The following is a 20,154-nucleotide window of genomic DNA, read 5'->3' on the forward strand; positions in this document are numbered from 1 at the left end:
CGGTGGCAGCACTGGCAGCACGCGGTTCTGCAAGGCCATGGGGGACCAGAGACAAAAGGAAGAGAAACTCCCGGGCGGCAACTGCGGGGCTCCAAGCCCACCCGCCCCAGAACTCAAAATCTTATGGAAGTAAATGTTGAAAACTAAAAATAAATTAATAATAATAATAAAATGGTTAGATAAGTAGGGACTAAAATTTTAAAATAATATGAAAAATGTTATAATCCTTACAGTCAATGAATTTCTGTAACTATTAGTAAATGGCAAAAGAGAGATCTAGACAAAGTTGTATAAACAAATTTAGGAAGAGAAATCATGTTTTCTTATCTGTGGACTCCAAAGTATATGCCTAAGATAATGTAGTGGAATCTTAGAACAAAGGCTGAATCAAAAATAAAGCTAGGATTATCTCTGAAGGGTCATATTATCAGAGATGAAGCTATTTTTTTTTTACAGATAATAAATCATAAATAAATTTATTTAAAAACAATTCTTTGGTATATATATATAATTTTATCATTTATTAAACACGAAAGCAAATTTCTATAGTAATGAGATGGATGTGCTTATTTATTTTCACATAAAGAATTATGTGGAAGTAAATATTGAAAACTAAAAATAATTAATTAATCAAAAGAATCATTATTATTATTATTAATATTAATATTTTGGTGAGGCAACTTGCCCAGGGTCATGCAGCTAGTAAGGGTCAAGTGTCTGGTCGTAGACCAAATTTGAAATCAGGTCCTCCTGACTCCAGGGCCAGTGCTCTAGCTACTGTGCCACCTAGCTGCATCCCAAGAATTAAATCTTGGTGGAACATTTGATACTGATATTTTGATCATTGTGCATTTGGAAACCTTAGACTATTGCCAAATTTTTGCAATCCTCACATTCAGTTACATGACCCCATATGGTGTTTAGGAAGTGCTGAGAGATCCCTTGGAGACACCACTAAAGACCTTCCTTTAAGCTGATACCAACCTACTATTGATTACAATTTTGATCCAGTTGTTATTGGAAATGCTTCTGGTTTATCCCTATTACATGTAATACTTGCTGATAGTTTTTGATAGATGCAATCTATCATTTTAAGGAAGACTCCATTTATTAATATGCTCTCTAGTATTTTCAATAGGAATGGGTGTTGTGTTTTGTCAAATGTTTTTTCTTCATCTATTGAGATAATCATATGATTTCAGTTAGTTTTGTTGTTGATGTGGTTAATTATGCTGATAGTTTCCCTAATATTGAACCAGCCCTGCATTGCTGGTATAACTCCTACCTGGTCATAATGTGTAATTCTCAAGATAAGTTGTTGTAATCTCTTTGCTAATATTTTATTTAAAATTTTCATAGCTATATTCATTAGGGAAATTGGTCTCTAATTTTCTTTGTCTGCTTTGGCTCTTCTCGGTTTGGTATCAGCACCATAATTGTATCATAAAAAGAATTTGGTAGGACTCCTTCTTCACCTATTTTCCAAAATAGTTTATTGGAATTGGGTGTTCTTTAAATGTTTGATAGAATTCACTTGTAAATCCATCTGGCCCTGGAAATTTTTTTTCTTAGGGAGTTCAATGATGGCTTGTTCAATTTCTTTTTCTGAAATAGGTAGTTTAAGTATGTTACTTTATTTCCTCTTCCATTAATCTGGGAAATTTATATTTTTGTAAATATTCATCCATTTCACTAAGATTGCCATATTTGTTGGCATGCAGTTGAACAAAATACCTCCTAATTATTGTTTATATTTCCTCTTCATTGGTGGTATATTCAACCTTTTCATTTTTGATGGTGGTAATTTAGTTTTCTTCTTTCTTTTTTTAAATCACATTAACCAAAGATTTATCTATTTTGTTGTTTTTTTTTTCCATAAAACCAGCTCTTAGTTTTATCTATTAGTTCAATGACTTTCATAATTTCAATTTTATTGATCTCTCCTTTGGTTTTCAGAATTTCTAATTTCATATTTAATTGGGGTTTTCAATTTGTTCTTTTTCTGCCTTTTTTTCCTTTTTTAAATTTTAAATAACTTATTTTGAATTATCAACAATCACTTCCATAAGCTTTTGAGTTTTAAATTTCCCCTGCCTCCTTCACAGTCTCTCCCCCCAAGATAGCACGCAATCTGATATGGGCTATACATATTCATTCCTATTAAACATATTTTCACATTACTCATGTTATAAGTAAGACTTAGAACTAATAGGAGGAACCACCGGAAAGAGGAAATATAACACAACAGAAGAAAAAAATAGCAAATAGTATGCTTCAATCTGCATTCAAACCCCATAGTTCTTTCTTTGGATGTGAACAAAATTTTCCATCATGAGGCCTTTGGAGATGTCTTAGATCCCTGTATTGTTGAGAAAGGTTAAGTCTATCAATATTAGTAATCGCACAACATGGCTGTTACTGTGTACCACATTCTCCTGGTTCTGCTCACTTCACTCAGCATCAGACCATACAAGTCTTCCAGGTTTTTCTGAGGTAATGGAATACTATTGTGCTATAAGAAATGATGAGCAGGCTGACTTCAGAAAAACCTTGAAGACTTGTATGCCCTGATGCTGAGTGTGTATGTATGTATGTATGTATGTATGTATGTATGTATGTATGTATATATACATAAAGGGAGAGATATCACATTACTTAAATAAAACATAATCACAAAAGTGATGAAATTATTTAAACTAAAATTAAATACAAAATTTAGAATAAATTATTTTTTAAAATATGCCACAATAATGGCCTATTGCTTTAAGTGGTAAAAGTAGGTAATGCAGTAGATAGTGTGCTAGACCTGGAGCCAAAAAGACTCAAGATCTTATTGAGTCCACATCTAGACTGGGACACTTACTAGTTGTGTGACCCTAGTCAAGTCACTTAAGTCAAGTCACAGTTTCTTTATCTGAGCTGGAAAAAGGAAATGGCAAACACACCAGCATCTTTGCCAAGACAATCTCAAATGATATCATGAAGAGTCAGACATACATATTCATTCCTATTAAACATATTTTCACATTACTCATGTTATAAGTAAGAATTAGAACTCATAGGAGGAACCACCAGAAAGAGGAAACATAACACAACAGAAGAAAAAAATAGCAAATCAAAACTCCATAGTTCTTTCTTTGGATGTGGATAAAATTTTCCATTATGAGTCCTTTGGAGATGTCTTAGATCCTTGTATTGTTAAGAACAATGGAACAACAACACTGCTTTATTGATATTTCTCTACCTGGATCTTGTGATGCCCCATCTAAATTCTGGAATTTTTAATAAGAACAGCGACACTCATTCTGAGAAGATGGTGGAATAGGTCAGAAAATTTCAAGCACTCAAGATATCCCCCCAGAAAAGAGATAAAATAGCATTGTAGGCTGAACAAAGTGCAGGTAAAAATAAATAAGAATAGGAGCATGACATGGGTCTTCCTGGGAAAATTCAAGAAAATCAGAAGAAAAATCCCAGGATGAGGTTTGGTCCCTGTGAAGAATAAACACCTCCAGGCTAAGGTTTCCTTTAACAACCAGTAATAAGCCCTGGGGTTTGTTGGTTTGGGGGACTGCCTCTGCCCCAGGGTCAGAAACTTTTACCCCTGGGATAATGAGAAGAGTTGGGCATCTGACTCAGGGAAGATCGAGGCAACTTCTGCTGGCAAGGAACATCAGACCCAGCTGTGCTGTGGGGAGCAGTGGTGGGGGCGAGAAAGAACCAGCACACACATGGTGAGTGTAGAAGCAGTGGGGTAGAATGCACTGGGCTGTAGGCACTTACAGGAGGCTGGAAGTTTGGCTTTGCTTCCAGAATTGAGGGGAGGATAGAAGAACTGAGGCAAGAGGTGCCATCTCCCCCTGCCCACCCTCCAGTAACATAATCCTGAATAAAAAGAAAATGACATTTGATCAGCTGTCAGACTTTTAAGACTTTATTAAAAAAAAAAGAAACCTGAACTTAATAGAAGATTTGACATACAAGAGCCAAGAGAAACATAAGGTATATACATAAGAATGATTACAAGGGTTTCAATAAGGAGAGACCATTTATTTTTTATATATGTAAAATGTAAAATGTATGACTAAGATTGTCATTAGTAATTGGGTAGTTCATGAATAGACCTGAGTATAATATGACTTTAAAAAGTAAAACCCTTTAGGAATAGGAGGACTGGTAGTTCTGGTAACCTATTTTCATCAAGAATGGGTTTAAGAGTGAACACACACACACACACACACACACACACACACACACAGAGAGAGAGAGAAGAGAGAGAGAGAGAGAGAGAGAGAGAGAGAGAGAGAGAGAGAAGAGTACAAAATTCTTCTAAACAGAAGAAATAGGGGATATGGGGGTGGGGAGCAGACAGAGAGGGATCTCTAGAGGTATGGGTGAGGGAATAGGTTAAATCAGGGTATAGAAGGGTGTTTAGATCAATGTGAATGGGAGGATAAGGGATAAATCTCTAGAGGGGAGGGTAAGGGAATAGGTTTTAGGGTGCTATAGAAGGCCATTTAGATTTATGGGAATGGGAAGATAAGAAATTAAAAAAAAAAGAAAAAAAAGAAAGTGACCCTTCAGCAACTACCAATCCCTTCCTCATAAATTTTATGAGTTCTTGATGAAAATATGAGAAAGGAAAAGGCAAACCTTCATAAGTTTTTGTACCTGGTGACAACTTTATCCCAATAAGTTAGAATTAAAATTGTGGAGATTTTAAAATCCTGCTATACTTATGATTTATATAAACAAGAATTTGAATGATCAAATAGATAGAATAAATTCAAACTTGAATGATCTCTTCAAATAAGACATCTCTCCCATATGTGCTAAAGTTACACTAGAGGCTAGAAGAAATGTGGTCATAGAAATTACTTCATTTACTATTATGCTTAACCTCTGTCTTTCCATATGGGAAAGCAGGAGTATAAGGGGACAAGAGAAGAAGAATATTGATAAAAGGAAGGGCAGATTGAGGAAGGCAGTAGTCAGAAACAAAACACTTTTGAGCACAGAGTGAAAGAAGAGTAGAGAAACAGGGAGGGAAAGAAGGTGGTAAGAAATACACAATTAGTAATCATAACTGTGAAACAAATTGTAAAACAGGTTTCTCTGACAAAAGCCTCATTTCTTAAGTATATAGAGAACAGAGTTAAAGTTTTAAGAATATAACTCATTCCCTAATTTAGATATGATCAAAGGATATGAACAAGCAGTTTTCAGTAGAAGAAATCAAAGCTATCTATGGTCATGAAAAAAAAATGCTCTAAATCACTACTGAATAGAGAAATGCAAAGTAAAACAACTCTGAGGTACCACACCCTGTTTATCAGATTGGCTAATGTGACAGAAAAGGAAAATAACAAATGTTTGAGACACTAGTCTCAAATATAGAGACACTAATGGCACTATTGGTGGAGTTCTGAACAGATCCAACCATTTTCGAGAGCAATTTGAAATTATACCCAAAGGGTTATAAATCCATGCACACACTTCCATCCAGAAATACTGCTACTAAGTCAGTATCCTAAAAAAGATAAAAAACAAAAAAGAAAATGACTTATATATACAAAAATGTTTGTATCAGCTCTTTAAATGGTGGCAAAAAATGGAATTTGAAGGAATGACTATCAATTGGTGAATGGCTGATAAAGGTGTAGTATATGATTGTGATAGGATACTATTATGCTATAAGAAATAATGAGCAGGATGCTCTCAGAAAAACCTGGCAAGACTTATATGAACTGAAGCAAAGTGAAATGAGCAGAATTAGGAGAACTTTTTATACAATAACCACAATTTTGTACACTCATCAACTGTTAATGACTTTGCTATTCTAAGCAATACAATGATCCAAGATAATTCTGAAGGGCTTATAATGAAAAATACTATTCACCTCCAGAGAATGAACTGGTGGAGTCTGAATTCAAATCAAAACATTCATTTTTATACCTCATTTTTCTTGTATTTTTGGTGTGTGTTTTCATTCACAACATGGCTAATATGGAAATAGGTTTTCTGTGACTGCACAAGTACAATATATATCAAACTGCTTGCCTTCTCAATGAGGGGAAAGGTGAGGGAGAGATGGAGAGAAGTTGGAATGCAAAATTTAAAAAAATAAATGTTAAAATTATTTTACATGTAATTGGGAATATAAAACACTATTATAAAAAATGTTAAGTGATTTGCCCAGATCTGGTAGTCTAGGCAGTTTTTGATGCTAGGACTTTATGACAATGCAACCAGTTCTCTATTTACTATACTATTCTGCTTTTCAATGACTTTAAGCAAGGCATACAACGAAAGGTCATTTTTCTTCCTAAGACTATTGCCTTCTGAAATGCATAATGTCTAGAGGTTCCAAATCAAAGAAAGATGGCATAGATCACTAAATGTCTGTTTATACACATGGCATAACAGTTCAACTGAGTGACCAGAACCACTTAAAGCTTCCTCAGTGACATGTATAATTATGGGCATTTTTCTAACCAACCTTACTGGAAAATGAAGGCGATGAGAAATGCCATTTGACCTGACCATGTTGTTATTGATATTTTTTCTTCATGATGGAAGAGGACCAAAATGACAACACAATGTCAGGGTCAATTTACAATATGTCCAACTGTAGCTGATCATACCAATATAAGTTCCTAAGGCTCTACAGCTAGTTGGCCACAAATAAATCATTTGTGAGGGAGATATTTTTAAACTTTCATATCCCACATTTCTCTTCAGGTACCACAATTCTTCTTCGCCCATAAATCACAGTGCTTTTTTTTTTATGTGGTCATGCCATGCTGGATAATCTTGCTCCAGTGTCTGCCATGTTTCACAATCAATATCAAAGTTCTTCAGAGAGACCTCGAAACTTTGTATAACTTCTTATTACCTCCATGTATATGCTTGCCTTGTGTGAGTTCTCTGTAAAATAGACTTTTAGGTAAACATATATTTGACATTCAAAAAATGTGGCTAGCCCATGGGCGTTGTATTCTCTGCAGTAGAGTTTGAATGGTTGGCTTTTCAGCTAGGGAAAAGATCAAGGTGTCTGTTACCTTATCTCACCAGATGATTTTCAGAATCTTCTTAAAACAATTCAGATGAGTTTTGACCCAGATGAGCAAAAGCAGTGCTATACACCAAATCTTTGAAAGCTCCCCACTCCTTTTCTGCTCCACTGTTGCCAACTGTGCGTTATCTCAACTTTCCCTCAAAGTTAGCAACAAACTGTTCTCACTCAGAGAAGCCCTCTAATCTGTTGACATTAATTCTTCTGGTAATTATTTTGCCTTGGGGCCACCCCTTACATTGAATGTGGATATTTAGTTTGGAGAGGATAAATCTATGATCAGTTCAGCACTTTATGCCACACATTGCCTTCGTTATTCTCACATTCTGTCTGTCTTTTCTTACAATCGTATAGTCTTTTAAATTTGAGAGCATATCCACAAAGTTTTATTGTGTTTAGGTAAATGGAAGATAGCGTTGGCAATGAGGTCAGGAGATGCACGAGTTTCCAGTAGTAAGTGACCATTGCTCTTGTTGTTTCCAACTCCATTCTTCTCAAGTACTCTCTGCCATGTCTGGTAGTATGAGCCTACTTTTATTATATTATGTTATGGAAATGCTTGTTTTATTCCATAAATTAAAAATAAAATAAAAGAAACATTTAAAAAAATCAATTCAAATGAAAGCAATTCAGTTTACTGGCATGGTGATTTTAGGCTGTCTAGGTGTCACAGGCATAAAAGAATGAGATTAACATGATGGCTTTGCAGATCTTCAGTTTGATAGGTAGGCTAATACTGTACCTCTCCCACACTTTCCTTCAGAGTCTCCTAAACCCTCAGTTAGCTCTGGCAATGTGTGCATCAACCTCATCATCTGTGCGTATATCTCTGGAAAGTACGCTGCTAAGGTAAGTGAACTTATCCAAAGCATTCAAAATTTCTCTATTTGCTAAGCCAATGGTTTCACATATGGACTTGAACAGGAAATCCATCTGAATGGGCAACTGATGAGTTAACTTATCAGAAAGCATATTTTGAGCAGATGAATTACAGGTGAACAATGTACAGAGCTCAGAATGGAATAGGATAGTGGGATGGAATTAAGTCAAATCTGGAAAACCATCACATTGTCTTCAATGATCTCAAGCTACTACATGATAGAGAATTCCATCTTCTGATGATCAACATTCTCCTGGTCACTCTATATATATGGGAATCATTGAAAGCTGACATCTCAGAAGCCTTCAAACTAAAAGTCAAGTAATTAAAGGACATAATAATAGGCATAAGCAGGATGAATTATAGTATCGGTAAAGACAGGCATATGACAAATGCTATATGAAAGGTTGTAATGAGAACAATGTACATTAAAAAAAATAAAGTAAAAATGCCAGTAGTAGAAATAAATATAATAGATGTGGCAGCTTTATTATCATACGGGTGGTCTCTAGATAGTAAAAGAATTACAAAATGACATCCTAAATATAGGGCACAAAATCTTTGTAAGATTTATGTAAATCTAGAGATTATGTGTAAAGAGCAACAAAGCATACTGGATAGAGCTGGCTACAATGCCAAAAAGACCTGGATCTAGAAGTTCCACATGTGATAAACACATAAATAATGGCTGAGTGACCTGAGCATTTCACTCAATCTCTCATATCTCTGAGTTACTCTCAAATGCTATGAGTTTCAGAGAAGGTGCCAACCTATATCAACAGAGCTTCCTTACCCTAGAGTTCCATATACAAATAAAATCTCAGGCCCAGGCCCTATCACTTATATAATTACACAGGATGAGGATGTGAAAGGTTAAGATCTGCATGGATAGGGGGAGTTTACATTGCAAGGGAACTATAGACTCACCAAAATATCAAACTGGCACATACAATGGAGAGTAGAAATAATTCTCCAAAAGAAGTATATCATTTCAGCATTCATTTAGCATTTATAAAATAATCTATCTGACATGATGATTGAATTGTACCTTTAAATGTATATTTTATCTTCATTATATGTTATGTAATGCAATTATTCATGTTCCCTACTGAGATGATTTCAGCATGTTAGGAGATGTCTATATCACTTGTTGTCAAGTCTTCAAAGTTTACATCCTAGAATAAATTTCCTTGGTATTGGTTCAGACTCAAAGCAAAATCTCTCATAACTTAAAGAAAAGACACATTGCCAACTGATTTGCCCTATTTCAGAGCTTATCGGGGAAGCTAACATAACTTCTATTAAGGAGTAAGTATTTTTGTAGGGAAAGGCAACAGTGAATCACAGAGCAAAAATATGTTATGGTCATTGTACCTATTTTGAAGAAATAAGAAATTGAGTATGGTGCTTGAAATCCTTTGATCATATATGTAGCTTGACCTGCATTTCTATATAGAATAAAGATATCATTTACATCACCCTAATTATTACAATCATCAGGATGATGCATTTTTTTCCAAAACAAAGTGAATGAGGTTTACAAATCTAGGATTAAAACTGAGGTTCAAATATTACCTATTTAACAAAATTTTGCATAGGAATATCATCAAATTGCATATCTCTCTATCTCATTTTCCCCTTAAAAGATATTTCTGGATGTGGATGGACCTTTGCCTTTCTGTGGCTGTTTTTTCCTGCCATTTTTCATCAGGTTTTGGAGTTAAACCCCTGACCACCTCATTGATGGTAGCTGCCAGCCCCATTCCTGCCCAACTGGATTTCCAGGTCCAGGCTCCCTGGTCTGGCCTGTTACCATCAAAACCTTGGCATGCTAAAAAAAAAAAGCCCATGATTTGAACACTCCACTGCTCTGTTACCCAAACAAAAGGTACAATAAACTGTTGGTTGATGAAAATAGAAGTATAGGCATAGTGCAAAAATAAGAATCTTAAAAAAATATATTTTTTTCAATCAGGACATACCCTGAAATAATAAAGAGAATATAAAAAAAGTAAGCAACATGAGATGGTACTATTTCTTTTAAAATATTTTACTGACTTAAAAAACTAATGATTTTACCAATAACATACAGATAAACTCTTCTATAAAAAAGAGTTCAACAAATTAAATTGTAAAATTTACTGTGTTCTACATATGAAATACACCACTTCTCTGTAAGAACAGGAAAGTATATTTCATTACTTTCTTTTACAAAAAATGATCATTGAGTTTAGCATGTATTCTGATGGCATATTGTATTTTTAATTTCATTATTAAGTTCATTATGCTCTTCCCTTGGTTCATCTTCTCTGTCTGCATCAATCCATATGAATCTTCCTACATCAAACTGAATTTCTCACATTAATAATTTATTTCAGCAAATTAAAATTTATGTACATTAATATACCATAATTTGGTCAGTAATTCTCTAGGCAAAGGGTCAATATTAACTTTGTCTCTATTTTTGACAATAAAAATGCTATTATGTATAGATTCAGCTTTTCCTTCTGTATTTGCTCTTTGGAGAAAATTCCTGGTAGTAGGATCTCTAGGTCTATGTGAATGGGCTACTAAGTAATATTTATTATATATTCCAATTTATTTTCTAGAACACTGGAACCAATTCATAGCCCTATCAGCAGTATATGTGTCAGACATTCCATATCACTTGTCACAGCAACTATTCTTATATATTACCATCTATGCTTGTATGTATGTATGTATGTATGTATGTATAAAGCCATCAATATTATATATCAGTATTCATATTATTTTATAATGACCATGGCATGTATTTAAAATCCTACACAAAAATTTGAAGTAATAATTAATTCTCTCTCCATAGTGTAACACTAGCACCATGCCTTTCACGTCATAGTTTCATGGATTTTTAAAATTAATGCTTCTTAAAACAAAATATAAAAATAAATGCCTTTTGTTTTTTCATCTGTTCCTGAACTATTCCCTCACAGAGGCAACTTGATATACAAATGTGTTCCTCTTCCTTAACAGTTACTTTTTTAAAATTAATTTATGTTGATTTGTCAACCATCACTTCCATAAGCTTTTGAGTTTTTTTTTTCTCCTCCTCCATCTCCCTCTCTCTCCCCAAGATGGTTTGAAATCTGATACAGGCTATACATATACGTTCCTATTAATCACATTTTCACATTAGTGATGTTGTAAGGAAGAATTAGAGCCAATAGGAGAAACCACAAGAAAGAGAAAACAAAACAAAACAAAAACAGAGGGAAAAAATAGCAAATAGTATGCTTTGATCTGCATTCAAACTTCATAGTTCTTTCTTTGGATGTGGATAGCATTTGCCATTATGAGACCTTTGGAGATGTCTTATATCCTTGCATTGCTGAGAAAGCCTAAGTCTATCAACACAGTCATGGCACAACATGGCTGTTATTGTGTACAACAATCTCTTGGTTTTGCTCACTTCACTAAGCATCAGTCCATACAATTCTTTCCAGATTTTTCTGAGGTCTGTCTGCTCATCATTTCTTATAGTACAATAGCAATCCATTACATTCATATATGACGACTTGTTTAGCCATTCCCCAACTGATGGGCATCCCCTCAATTTCCAATTCTTTACCACCACGAAAAGAGCTGGTATAAATATTTTTGTACATGTGGGTAACAGTTACGTCTTAAAGGGGAAATAGCAGGTTTGCTTAAGGTAAGAATTTCTTCTTTTTTAAAAGATAAAATGAATGAATATATAGTCATTCTATATTTCTGATCACATAAATTGGTGATCTGTCATATAAAGTCTGAGTATTACCTGCCTTGACTAGGTCATGGAATTTATGTACTGTATGTACTTCATAGCTAAGAAATAAGTATATTCCTTTTTTATGCCCAATAAATACTCTCCAATGATCTTTCATATCTAACTTTTCTAAATCTTCATTCATCCTGTTAACTTCTTTCTTGTTTGTTTTTGTGTTGATTTATCTAGTTTGGAGAGGGTAAATTGAAGTCTCCACCTAGTATAGTTCTATTGTCTTTTTCCACCACTTAACTTTACCTTCAAGAATTTAGTTGCTATGACATTTGTTGCATCTATGGTCAATATTGATATTAATTCATTTCTGTAGTATCTTTTAGCAAAATTTAATTTCCATGATTATACCCCTTAATTTGCTTTCTCTGGAATCATGATTGGTACCCCTGCCTTTTTTTTTTTATTTCAGCTGAAGCATAGTGAACTCTTCCCCAGCCCCTTATTATAAGTCTCTGTGTCTTTTGGTTTCAAGTGTGTTTCTTGAAAGCAACTTATTGATGGATTTTGATTCCTTAACCATTCTGTTATCTACTTTCACTTTATAAATAAATCCAGCCTATTTTATTTTATTTGTCCTTCCCTTTATTTTCCTGCCACCTCCTCCAAAATATATTTTGTTTTTGTACACTACTTCTGTTAATCTATTATCCTTATTCCTCTCCATGTTTGTCTTGCCCTCTTCCCTTCTAAGTTCCCTGCTGGGTAAGATTAATTTCTGTACCCATGTGTATGTATATTTTCCCCTTCCTTGAACTAGTTAAGATAATGATAATGTTCATATGTTGCACATGCACACCTCCTCCATTTTCCTCTCCATTGTAAAAACTCTTCATTGTATAACTCTTTGATATAATTTTCCCCATTTTTTACCTCCCTTACCCTTCTCCCAGTGTATCTTTCTCATTATTCTACTTTTGAAATCATCCAGACTTAATACACTCATACCTATTTCTTTTGTCTCAGTTGACTCCTAACTACCCTATTCATGATAAAGTTTTCAGGGGTTACGTGTATCATCTTCCTATGTAAGAATATAAAAATTTTTAATACTGTTAAATCTCTTACAACTTCTCACTCATGTTAATCTTTTTATACTTCTATTGACTCTTATGTCAAATTTTCCATGTAGTTCTAACCTTTTCATCAGAAATGTTTAAAAATTCTGTATGTCATCAAAGGTCCATTTTTTGGTCACTCTCTTAGATTATACTTTTTTTTCTGGTTAGTTTATTTGGGGTGTAATTTAATTTCTTTGCCTTCCAGAATTTCATGTTCTGAGCTCTCTGCTGCTTTACTATGGTAGCTGCTACATCCTGTTGTATTTGGATATCCACAGTATTTGAATTATTTCTCTCTAACTTCTTGCATTATTTTCTCCTTTGTCTGGTAGGTCTGGATTTTGGCAATACCATTCCTGGAAGTTTTCATTTTTAGATCTCTTTCAAGAGGTGATAAGTGAATTCTTTCAATTTCTATTTTGCCCTCTTGTTCTAGGAAAGTTGGACAATTTTCTTGTGTAATTGCTTGAAATATGATATCTAGACTCCTTTTTCTCTGATCATTGCTTTTAGGTAGTCCAATAAATATTAAATTATCATTCCTTGATTTATTTCCCAGGTCTATTTTCTAGTGTTTCAAATTTTCTTCTATTTTTCAGTGTTTTTTATATTGATTTTATGGCTTCTTAATATCTTGTGGAGACTGATGTGGCTGCCGTGGGGAGCCTCCATCTTCTGGGAGTGAAACCAATGCCTGGAGAGCTGATAAAGACAAAGAGCAGCAGCCACTCACAGATTTCTTTTGCCAACGTTCAACACATCACATTTGGACCATGGGGAATATCTATATTTGCTAACCTCTTCAAGGTGCTCTTTGGCAAAAAAGAAATGTGGATTCTAATGGTTGGTCTAGATGATGCTGGAAAGACAAGTATTTTGTACAAACTGAAGCTGGGTGAAATAGTAACTACTATTTCCACTACGGTTTCAATGTAGAAACTGTAGAACACAAAAACATTAGCTTCCCAGTGTGGGATGTAGGTGGCCAGGACAAGATCCAACCCCTGCGGCACCATTACTTCCAGAACACACAATGACTGATTTTTGTGGTTAGTGTCATGACACAGAACAAGTGAATGAGGCCCAAGAAAAACTGATGAGAATGTTGGCAGAAGATAAGCTTAGAGATTCCATCTTATTAGTGTTTGCTAACAAACAGGATCTTCCCAATGCCATGAATGCAGCTGAAATCACAGATAAACTTGGACTACATTCTCTTCTTCACAGAACTGGTACATCCAAGGCACCTGTGCCAATAGTGGGTATGGGCTCTATGAAGAACTGGACTGGTTGTCCAATCAGCTCCAAAACCAGAAATGAATCAACAAAAGTTCCTCCTCCCTCTTTCCTTCTCTCCCTCTTATTTCCTCCTATTTGCCCTTCGCTTTACTCTCATGTGGTAAACTGTGCTACTTTGTGGTATTGAGTGCCAGAAGCTGTTTTTTCCTACCCCTTATCACAGTATCTATTGCACCATACTGTAAATGTGGCTAATACAGGCCTGACAACAGGTTTCTTATTAAAAAAAATATATCTTGTGTAGTCATTAGCTTCCATGTGGCCAATTCTAATTTTATGGAACTATTTTCTTCACTGATTTTTGTACCTTTTTTCAATCATTTGGTTAATTCTAATTTTAAGTAGTTATTTTCCTTCTGTATTTTTACATCTTTTTTACAATTCAGCCTGTTCTGATTTTAAGCAATTATTTACATCAATGTTTTGTGCTTCTTTTATCAAGCTGTCAATGATATTTTCATATTTTCCTGAATAGCTGTCATTTATTTTTGTAATGTTTCATCTACTGTTCTTATATGATTTTTAAAATATTTTTGTTCTCTTTTAAGCTCTTTTTAAAAATGATCTTCTAGGAATTTTCATTTTGCTTGGTATAATCTTAATTTTTTTTTGAGGCTTTGCATACATTTTCAATTCATCATCTACTAGCTTTTAATTTTCAAGTTTTTTTGGTTGATATTAGCTCATATTTCCAACCTACTTCTTGACTTTTGACTTTATGTTAGAGTTGGGCTCTTCTTAACTCTGAGGGATAAGATGTATTTGAGTTTCCATCCATTATGTCCTTCTGCTTTCAAAACCTGGTCTTGGATCTTATAGGTTTTTGGTGCCTTTAAAGTAGTATAATAGGTAGTGAAGTCTGGTCACTGCTCCCCTGGTCTACACTATGGTCTTAAACCAGGAAGGTCCCCTCATCCTCTCCTCACCCTGAACCTCTTACCTGAAACAGGATAATGGGCTACTGATCTACCAGATGGCACCCGATCATGCTCCATGGATTGATACATGAGTACCCTGGGATGTTTTTCTTGCCAGATGTTCAATCTGTTTTGGTTGGATTGGCTTTTTAGTTTGTTTTGGACAAGATATGTTGGGAGAACTCAGCAAAAAGCAGCTTTCACTCTGTTATTTTGAATCCATTCTCAACAAATCTATTAATAATCTTTTGTATAAGATAGTAATGAAAGCTTTAATAATTATAATAAAATAAGTTAAATGGAATAATAGGCTTAATACTAGGGAAGGACATCAGGGGTTTGACTCCAGGGTACTGTTATCCAGGAGAAAGAAGACATACTTCTTCATCATGCCATGTTCTAGCCTGCCATCTTCATTCTTTGTGGTCCACAATTATCTGATTGGTCTACAATTTTCTGATAACCTCATTTGGGCCTGAGATGCTCTCTATCATTATGTCATATGGCAGTATTTCCTCTTCCTTTGGAATATGGAATTTATACAATAATTTCTAGATATGATATAGTAAAAGTTTTTATAATTTTGTAACCATTAGAGCTTAAAAATTATTTCCTTATCTTGCTGAAAGTGAGTGCAACTTAAGGTATTTTGCAAACAACAACTTTGTCAGAAAGCTCTAATTAATTTTGAGAGATGGATCCACCCCAGAGGTTTTAATATCATGTCCTTACCTATAATTTTATTTATAAAATATTTACTAATTTATAATTAGTGTATAGAGATGGGCAGGGTGAAGTGATTTAGGTATGGGATATATGCCTTTAATATTTTTGCCAGCATCATTATTATTAATTTGCATTGTAAAGTCTAAAAGGACTGTGACAGCCTATTTAACCAGCCTCTTAAACATTGATAGAAAATCATATGCAGATTAGTGCTTGATAAATGAAGAGGGAAATTTATGCTACAGTTGAATTTATTTAGAATTCCACTCTCACTATTCTATACAAAAATGTTCTTATTCAATTCCTACTTGTCAAATTCTACAAATATTGGAGTTGAGCTTGCAGTAATGCCTATAGTAATTTCTTCATCTACTATTTTGTGGATGCTGCTTTTATTAAAGTCATGTATGAAAAAAAATAACTTTCTTAGAAAAAAATCTACTTCCCAAAAGCTTTTTGGCAGAAACCTCAATATAGAATCAACTCCTAGGATGATCAATTTAACTATAGCTTCATCTATCTTTTAAAAGTGACCTGCTTTTCAGTTAGGCTTTCGTAAAGTCTGCTGATGTTGTCTTCTTGAAAGTATCTATTTCTATAACTGACACATATTTTCTACCAAAGACCTTTGATTGGCAAGCCCCTTTCAAATGAATCCCCTACTGAAGAAGAATCAGGGTAATACTAGCATTTATTCCATATTCTGTAAGGCAAATGAAACTCATCTCTCTTCCTGCATCAAATATGACAATAGAAGATATTTTCTACATCTATCTCTAGTACAATCACACTCATTTATTTCTCTTTATCATTTCTTAAGGAAAAGGGAAAATCAAACAAAAGACAGAGGGGAAGAAACTAAAACTATTATTATTATTATAATGCAAACCATTCAGGAGTTGTCTGTGTCTCTTTAAGTTCCCAGGACATAAAGGATTCTCTGCCAGAAAACAGTCTTACTTTACTCATTAAATAAAAAAAAGCCAAAATCACAATCCCATAGTCTTCATAGTTGTCCACGCAAATCTCATAGGAAGGTAGCATGTAATACTCCCACATCCTGAATTAAGTGTGAAATGTTTTTACTAAAAAATTGTTTTTGTTAAAGGATCACACCACCATTACTTAATTGTTTTAACATAACAAAGGCATAATAATCATTTTTCATTCCATAAATTACTTCTTCCTGTTCCATTATGCTTTAGTCTGAGGCCATCCCCATGAAAATAGGGAGGGAGAGAGACAGAAAGAGAGAGTGAGAGCAAGAGCGAGAGTGAGAGAGAGAGAGAGAGAGAGAGAGAGAGAGAGAGAGAGAGAAGAGAGAGAGAGAGAGAGATGAGGCAATGAGGGAAAGGGAGTGGGAGAGATAGAAAGGAGACAGAGATAGAGAGACAGGAGGCAGGTGGAAAGAGGGTTAGAGAGAGAAATATCAGGCTTCACAGAGATTGGGTGCATATTGTTTCTTATGTGTATATACTCTAAGGAAAAAAATATGTGTCAGAAGAAAAAAAAATATGTCAATATATAAATATAGATATATCCCAGGAAATATTAGAAGTAGATCATTGTTCCCTCTTATCCTGTACACTTAATATTTCCTTCCTTCATCCTCACTACCTAAGGCAAACTAATCTACTCTTTATTAAATGGGGAGAAACATTTTCAATTACATTTTAAAATATTTTGGGAAATGACAAGTAAACTTTAGAGTGAAATACTATAAACCATGATCCACAGGACTTAAGCCAGAGTTATTGATTCTTCACATTATTAAGGGTGAAGAATATACACTTTTGTATAATGCTATATGATATACCAAATCTCATATTTTAGACATGTGAAGTCCAATGACATTTAAGATAGAAATGTCGTCTATCAATTGTGTCAAATCAGTCATATTCACTGAGTTACAAGTATTCTGATAAAATGAACAGTATTATCTTTGACACATCAATAAAATGAAAATAGTCATTTTAGTGGCCCTAATTAACAGCCTTAATTAAAATTATACTATTATAATGGTGGAGGTTTTGTATGCAATAATCTATCTCCATTTTTCTAGCATGATTATTACAGAGAAGAAATGTCTTTGTTGCATACATCACTACCCAAAGGTTTTTTTAAAAAAATTAAGTATTTTGATGAATGAAGTTCCCAAATGGATTTTTTTAAAGTCTCAACTAATTGCAAATATCAGGTCAATCTTGGATGGAAGAGAGCAGAAACATGAGATCCTCATAGGGAATTATAGCATACCTGAAGTAAATATTTAATTATTGGAAACCATTTCTCTAGTAAATTTCCTCACTTCCCATACTCCTTCATTCCAATAGAACATTGTCATTTTTACACTTAATATATTTTGGAAAGAAAATGCCACAACTTTCTCTTATAATATTGTGCTCTCCTATTGGCAAATTTTAAGACAATTATTTTTATAAAGTTATTATTTTTATTTTGCCTTTGGTAGAGATAGAATGCAGCTGATTATTTGTCATTTAATGTGTTTAGAGGTAGAGTACTTAGGCCATCATTTTCTTTCCTTCTTTAGATTATATGGAATATAAGTTAAAGGTACCATGTATTAAGTTATTCATCATATCTACAATAAAGATATATCATTTTGCTAGATATATTTCATTGCTAGAGAATTATTGGTGACTTGAGGGAATTATTAATTAAACTTCTTTAGTCCTGAGAGTTCTACTTGCTGATACCAGGTGCTAGGAGATCTGGCAATGTCAAAAAGGCACAGAGTCAGATACATGCATATCTGGCTTGGAAACCTTATAGTTAATGAGTAAAAGTAAATTATTTATAAGCAAATGATACTGATTGGACCTCAGTTCTCTCATCTTTAAAATGAGGAGATTTGACTCTATTAGGCATTCTTACTTTTTACATGCATGGACCCCACTGAAAGTCTTATGAAGCTGATGGATCCTTTCTCATAATAATTGGAGAAATGTCAAATTTATGTAGATGTTAGTGAAATTTAGAAGTTAGAGATTCCTTAATTCAAGCTAATGAACTCTCAAGCTTTATCATAGGATAAGATCCCCTGGAAACTTGAAAACCATTATATGGCAGATGATATCTCACCTCCCATTTATTCTAAAACTATGATCCTATTAAAATTATATGTATATCATGTAATACCCAGGGCACAAATATTATAACAAAGTTCATTGGGGAGGGTAGTGGGGAGGAAGAAGGACAAAAATTTTAAACTCAAAAGCATACGGAAGTGATTATTGATAAATTGAAAATAAATTAATAAAAAATTTAAAAAAGAAATACTGAACAAAGTTAAAAAATATATAATAGGACATAGATAATGTTTAAAAAAATGTCACTCAGCATCCTCCTAACACCAGCCCCTAGGTTATTTCAACCCCTGCCTCAGCCTATTACTGGATTTCCTGCTGATGCAGATGCTTTGATATCACACATCAGGCCCTTCCTACCCTCATCTAGTAAGAAGCAGCAGATATTGCCACATGACCATATCATTGGGAAGCATGCTGCCTTCTGCTTTCCAATTCCTCTCAACCTTTCTGCTAAAGTTGATACCAGTGACCAGCCTCTTCCTGGATATTCTCTCTTTCCTGGGTTTTGTTGGCTCTCCATTCCTACCTATCTGGCAACTTTTTCTAAGTATCCCTTGCTGATCTATGATTCACATCAAGCCTCTAACTCTCCCAAAGTTTTGTCCTAGGTCATTTTCTGTTCTTCTGTATGTACTATCTTGGCAACATCATGATCTCTCATGGGCTTAACAATCAACTCTATGCAAATGACTCCTAGTACTGAATATTTATCACTGGGCCTTTGTCCGAGATTCAGTCACAGATCACCAATTTTCTATTGGACATTTAAACCAGATGTCTCAGAGACATTTTAACTCACCATATCTAAAACTGAATTTATTTTATCCTTCAATCCCTCCCTTGTGGCAAAATCCCCAATTTCTGTTGATGTCACTCACTCCTCAAGCATCACAGATTTGTAATTCTGTAATTATTTTGTACTCTCCATTCTCCCTCAACTCACATATCCAATTTCTAGTTCTTGGTTTTTGTTTTTGTTTTTTTTTGGACTGGAGTGATTTTAGGTTTGGGATCCCAAAAGTAAAAGAAATTGTTTGGGACACCATCATTAAACATAACAGAATTGATTCAATTCAACCAGAGAAGGAATGAAATAGTCATGAGAGGAACTGGGTCAGGGAGACAATATGAGTGGCTTCATGGAGTCTGAAGGAAAAGGAACTGAAATGCAGTTGAAGTCTATATTGTCCCTCTAGAAACTCCTTAGGGGAGGGGCTATGTCAGTGAATAGTATGTTCCCCAATGTGAAAGGAGTCAGGGGAAATGTAACAGTTTATCATGAGGGTGCAT

At 34.3% G+C, this 20,154-nt stretch overlaps 2 protein-coding genes across 2 annotated transcripts in view; one reads left to right on the top strand and one right to left on the bottom strand.

Annotated features, from left to right (window-relative positions):
• The window catches only part of DPP10 (dipeptidyl peptidase like 10), a 956,967-nt gene that overhangs the window by 528,179 nt on the left and 408,634 nt on the right, over nucleotides 1–20,154 (bottom strand). The window lies entirely within an intron of this gene.
• Nucleotides 38–14,256, top strand: LOC110198561 (ADP-ribosylation factor 1-like). Its single transcript, XM_078145682.1, is given in 5 exon segments — nucleotides 38–129; nucleotides 11,929–11,938; nucleotides 13,455–13,736; nucleotides 13,867–14,035; nucleotides 14,038–14,256. Coding segments are annotated over 5 exon segments (648 nt in total). The 3' UTR covers nucleotides 14,133–14,256.

This window comes from Phascolarctos cinereus, unplaced genomic scaffold, assembly GCF_003287225.1.
Source record: "Phascolarctos cinereus isolate Bilbo 61053 unplaced genomic scaffold, phaCin_HiC Scaffold_726;HRSCAF=1367, whole genome shotgun sequence".
Taxonomy (NCBI): domain Eukaryota; kingdom Metazoa; phylum Chordata; class Mammalia; order Diprotodontia; family Phascolarctidae; genus Phascolarctos; species Phascolarctos cinereus.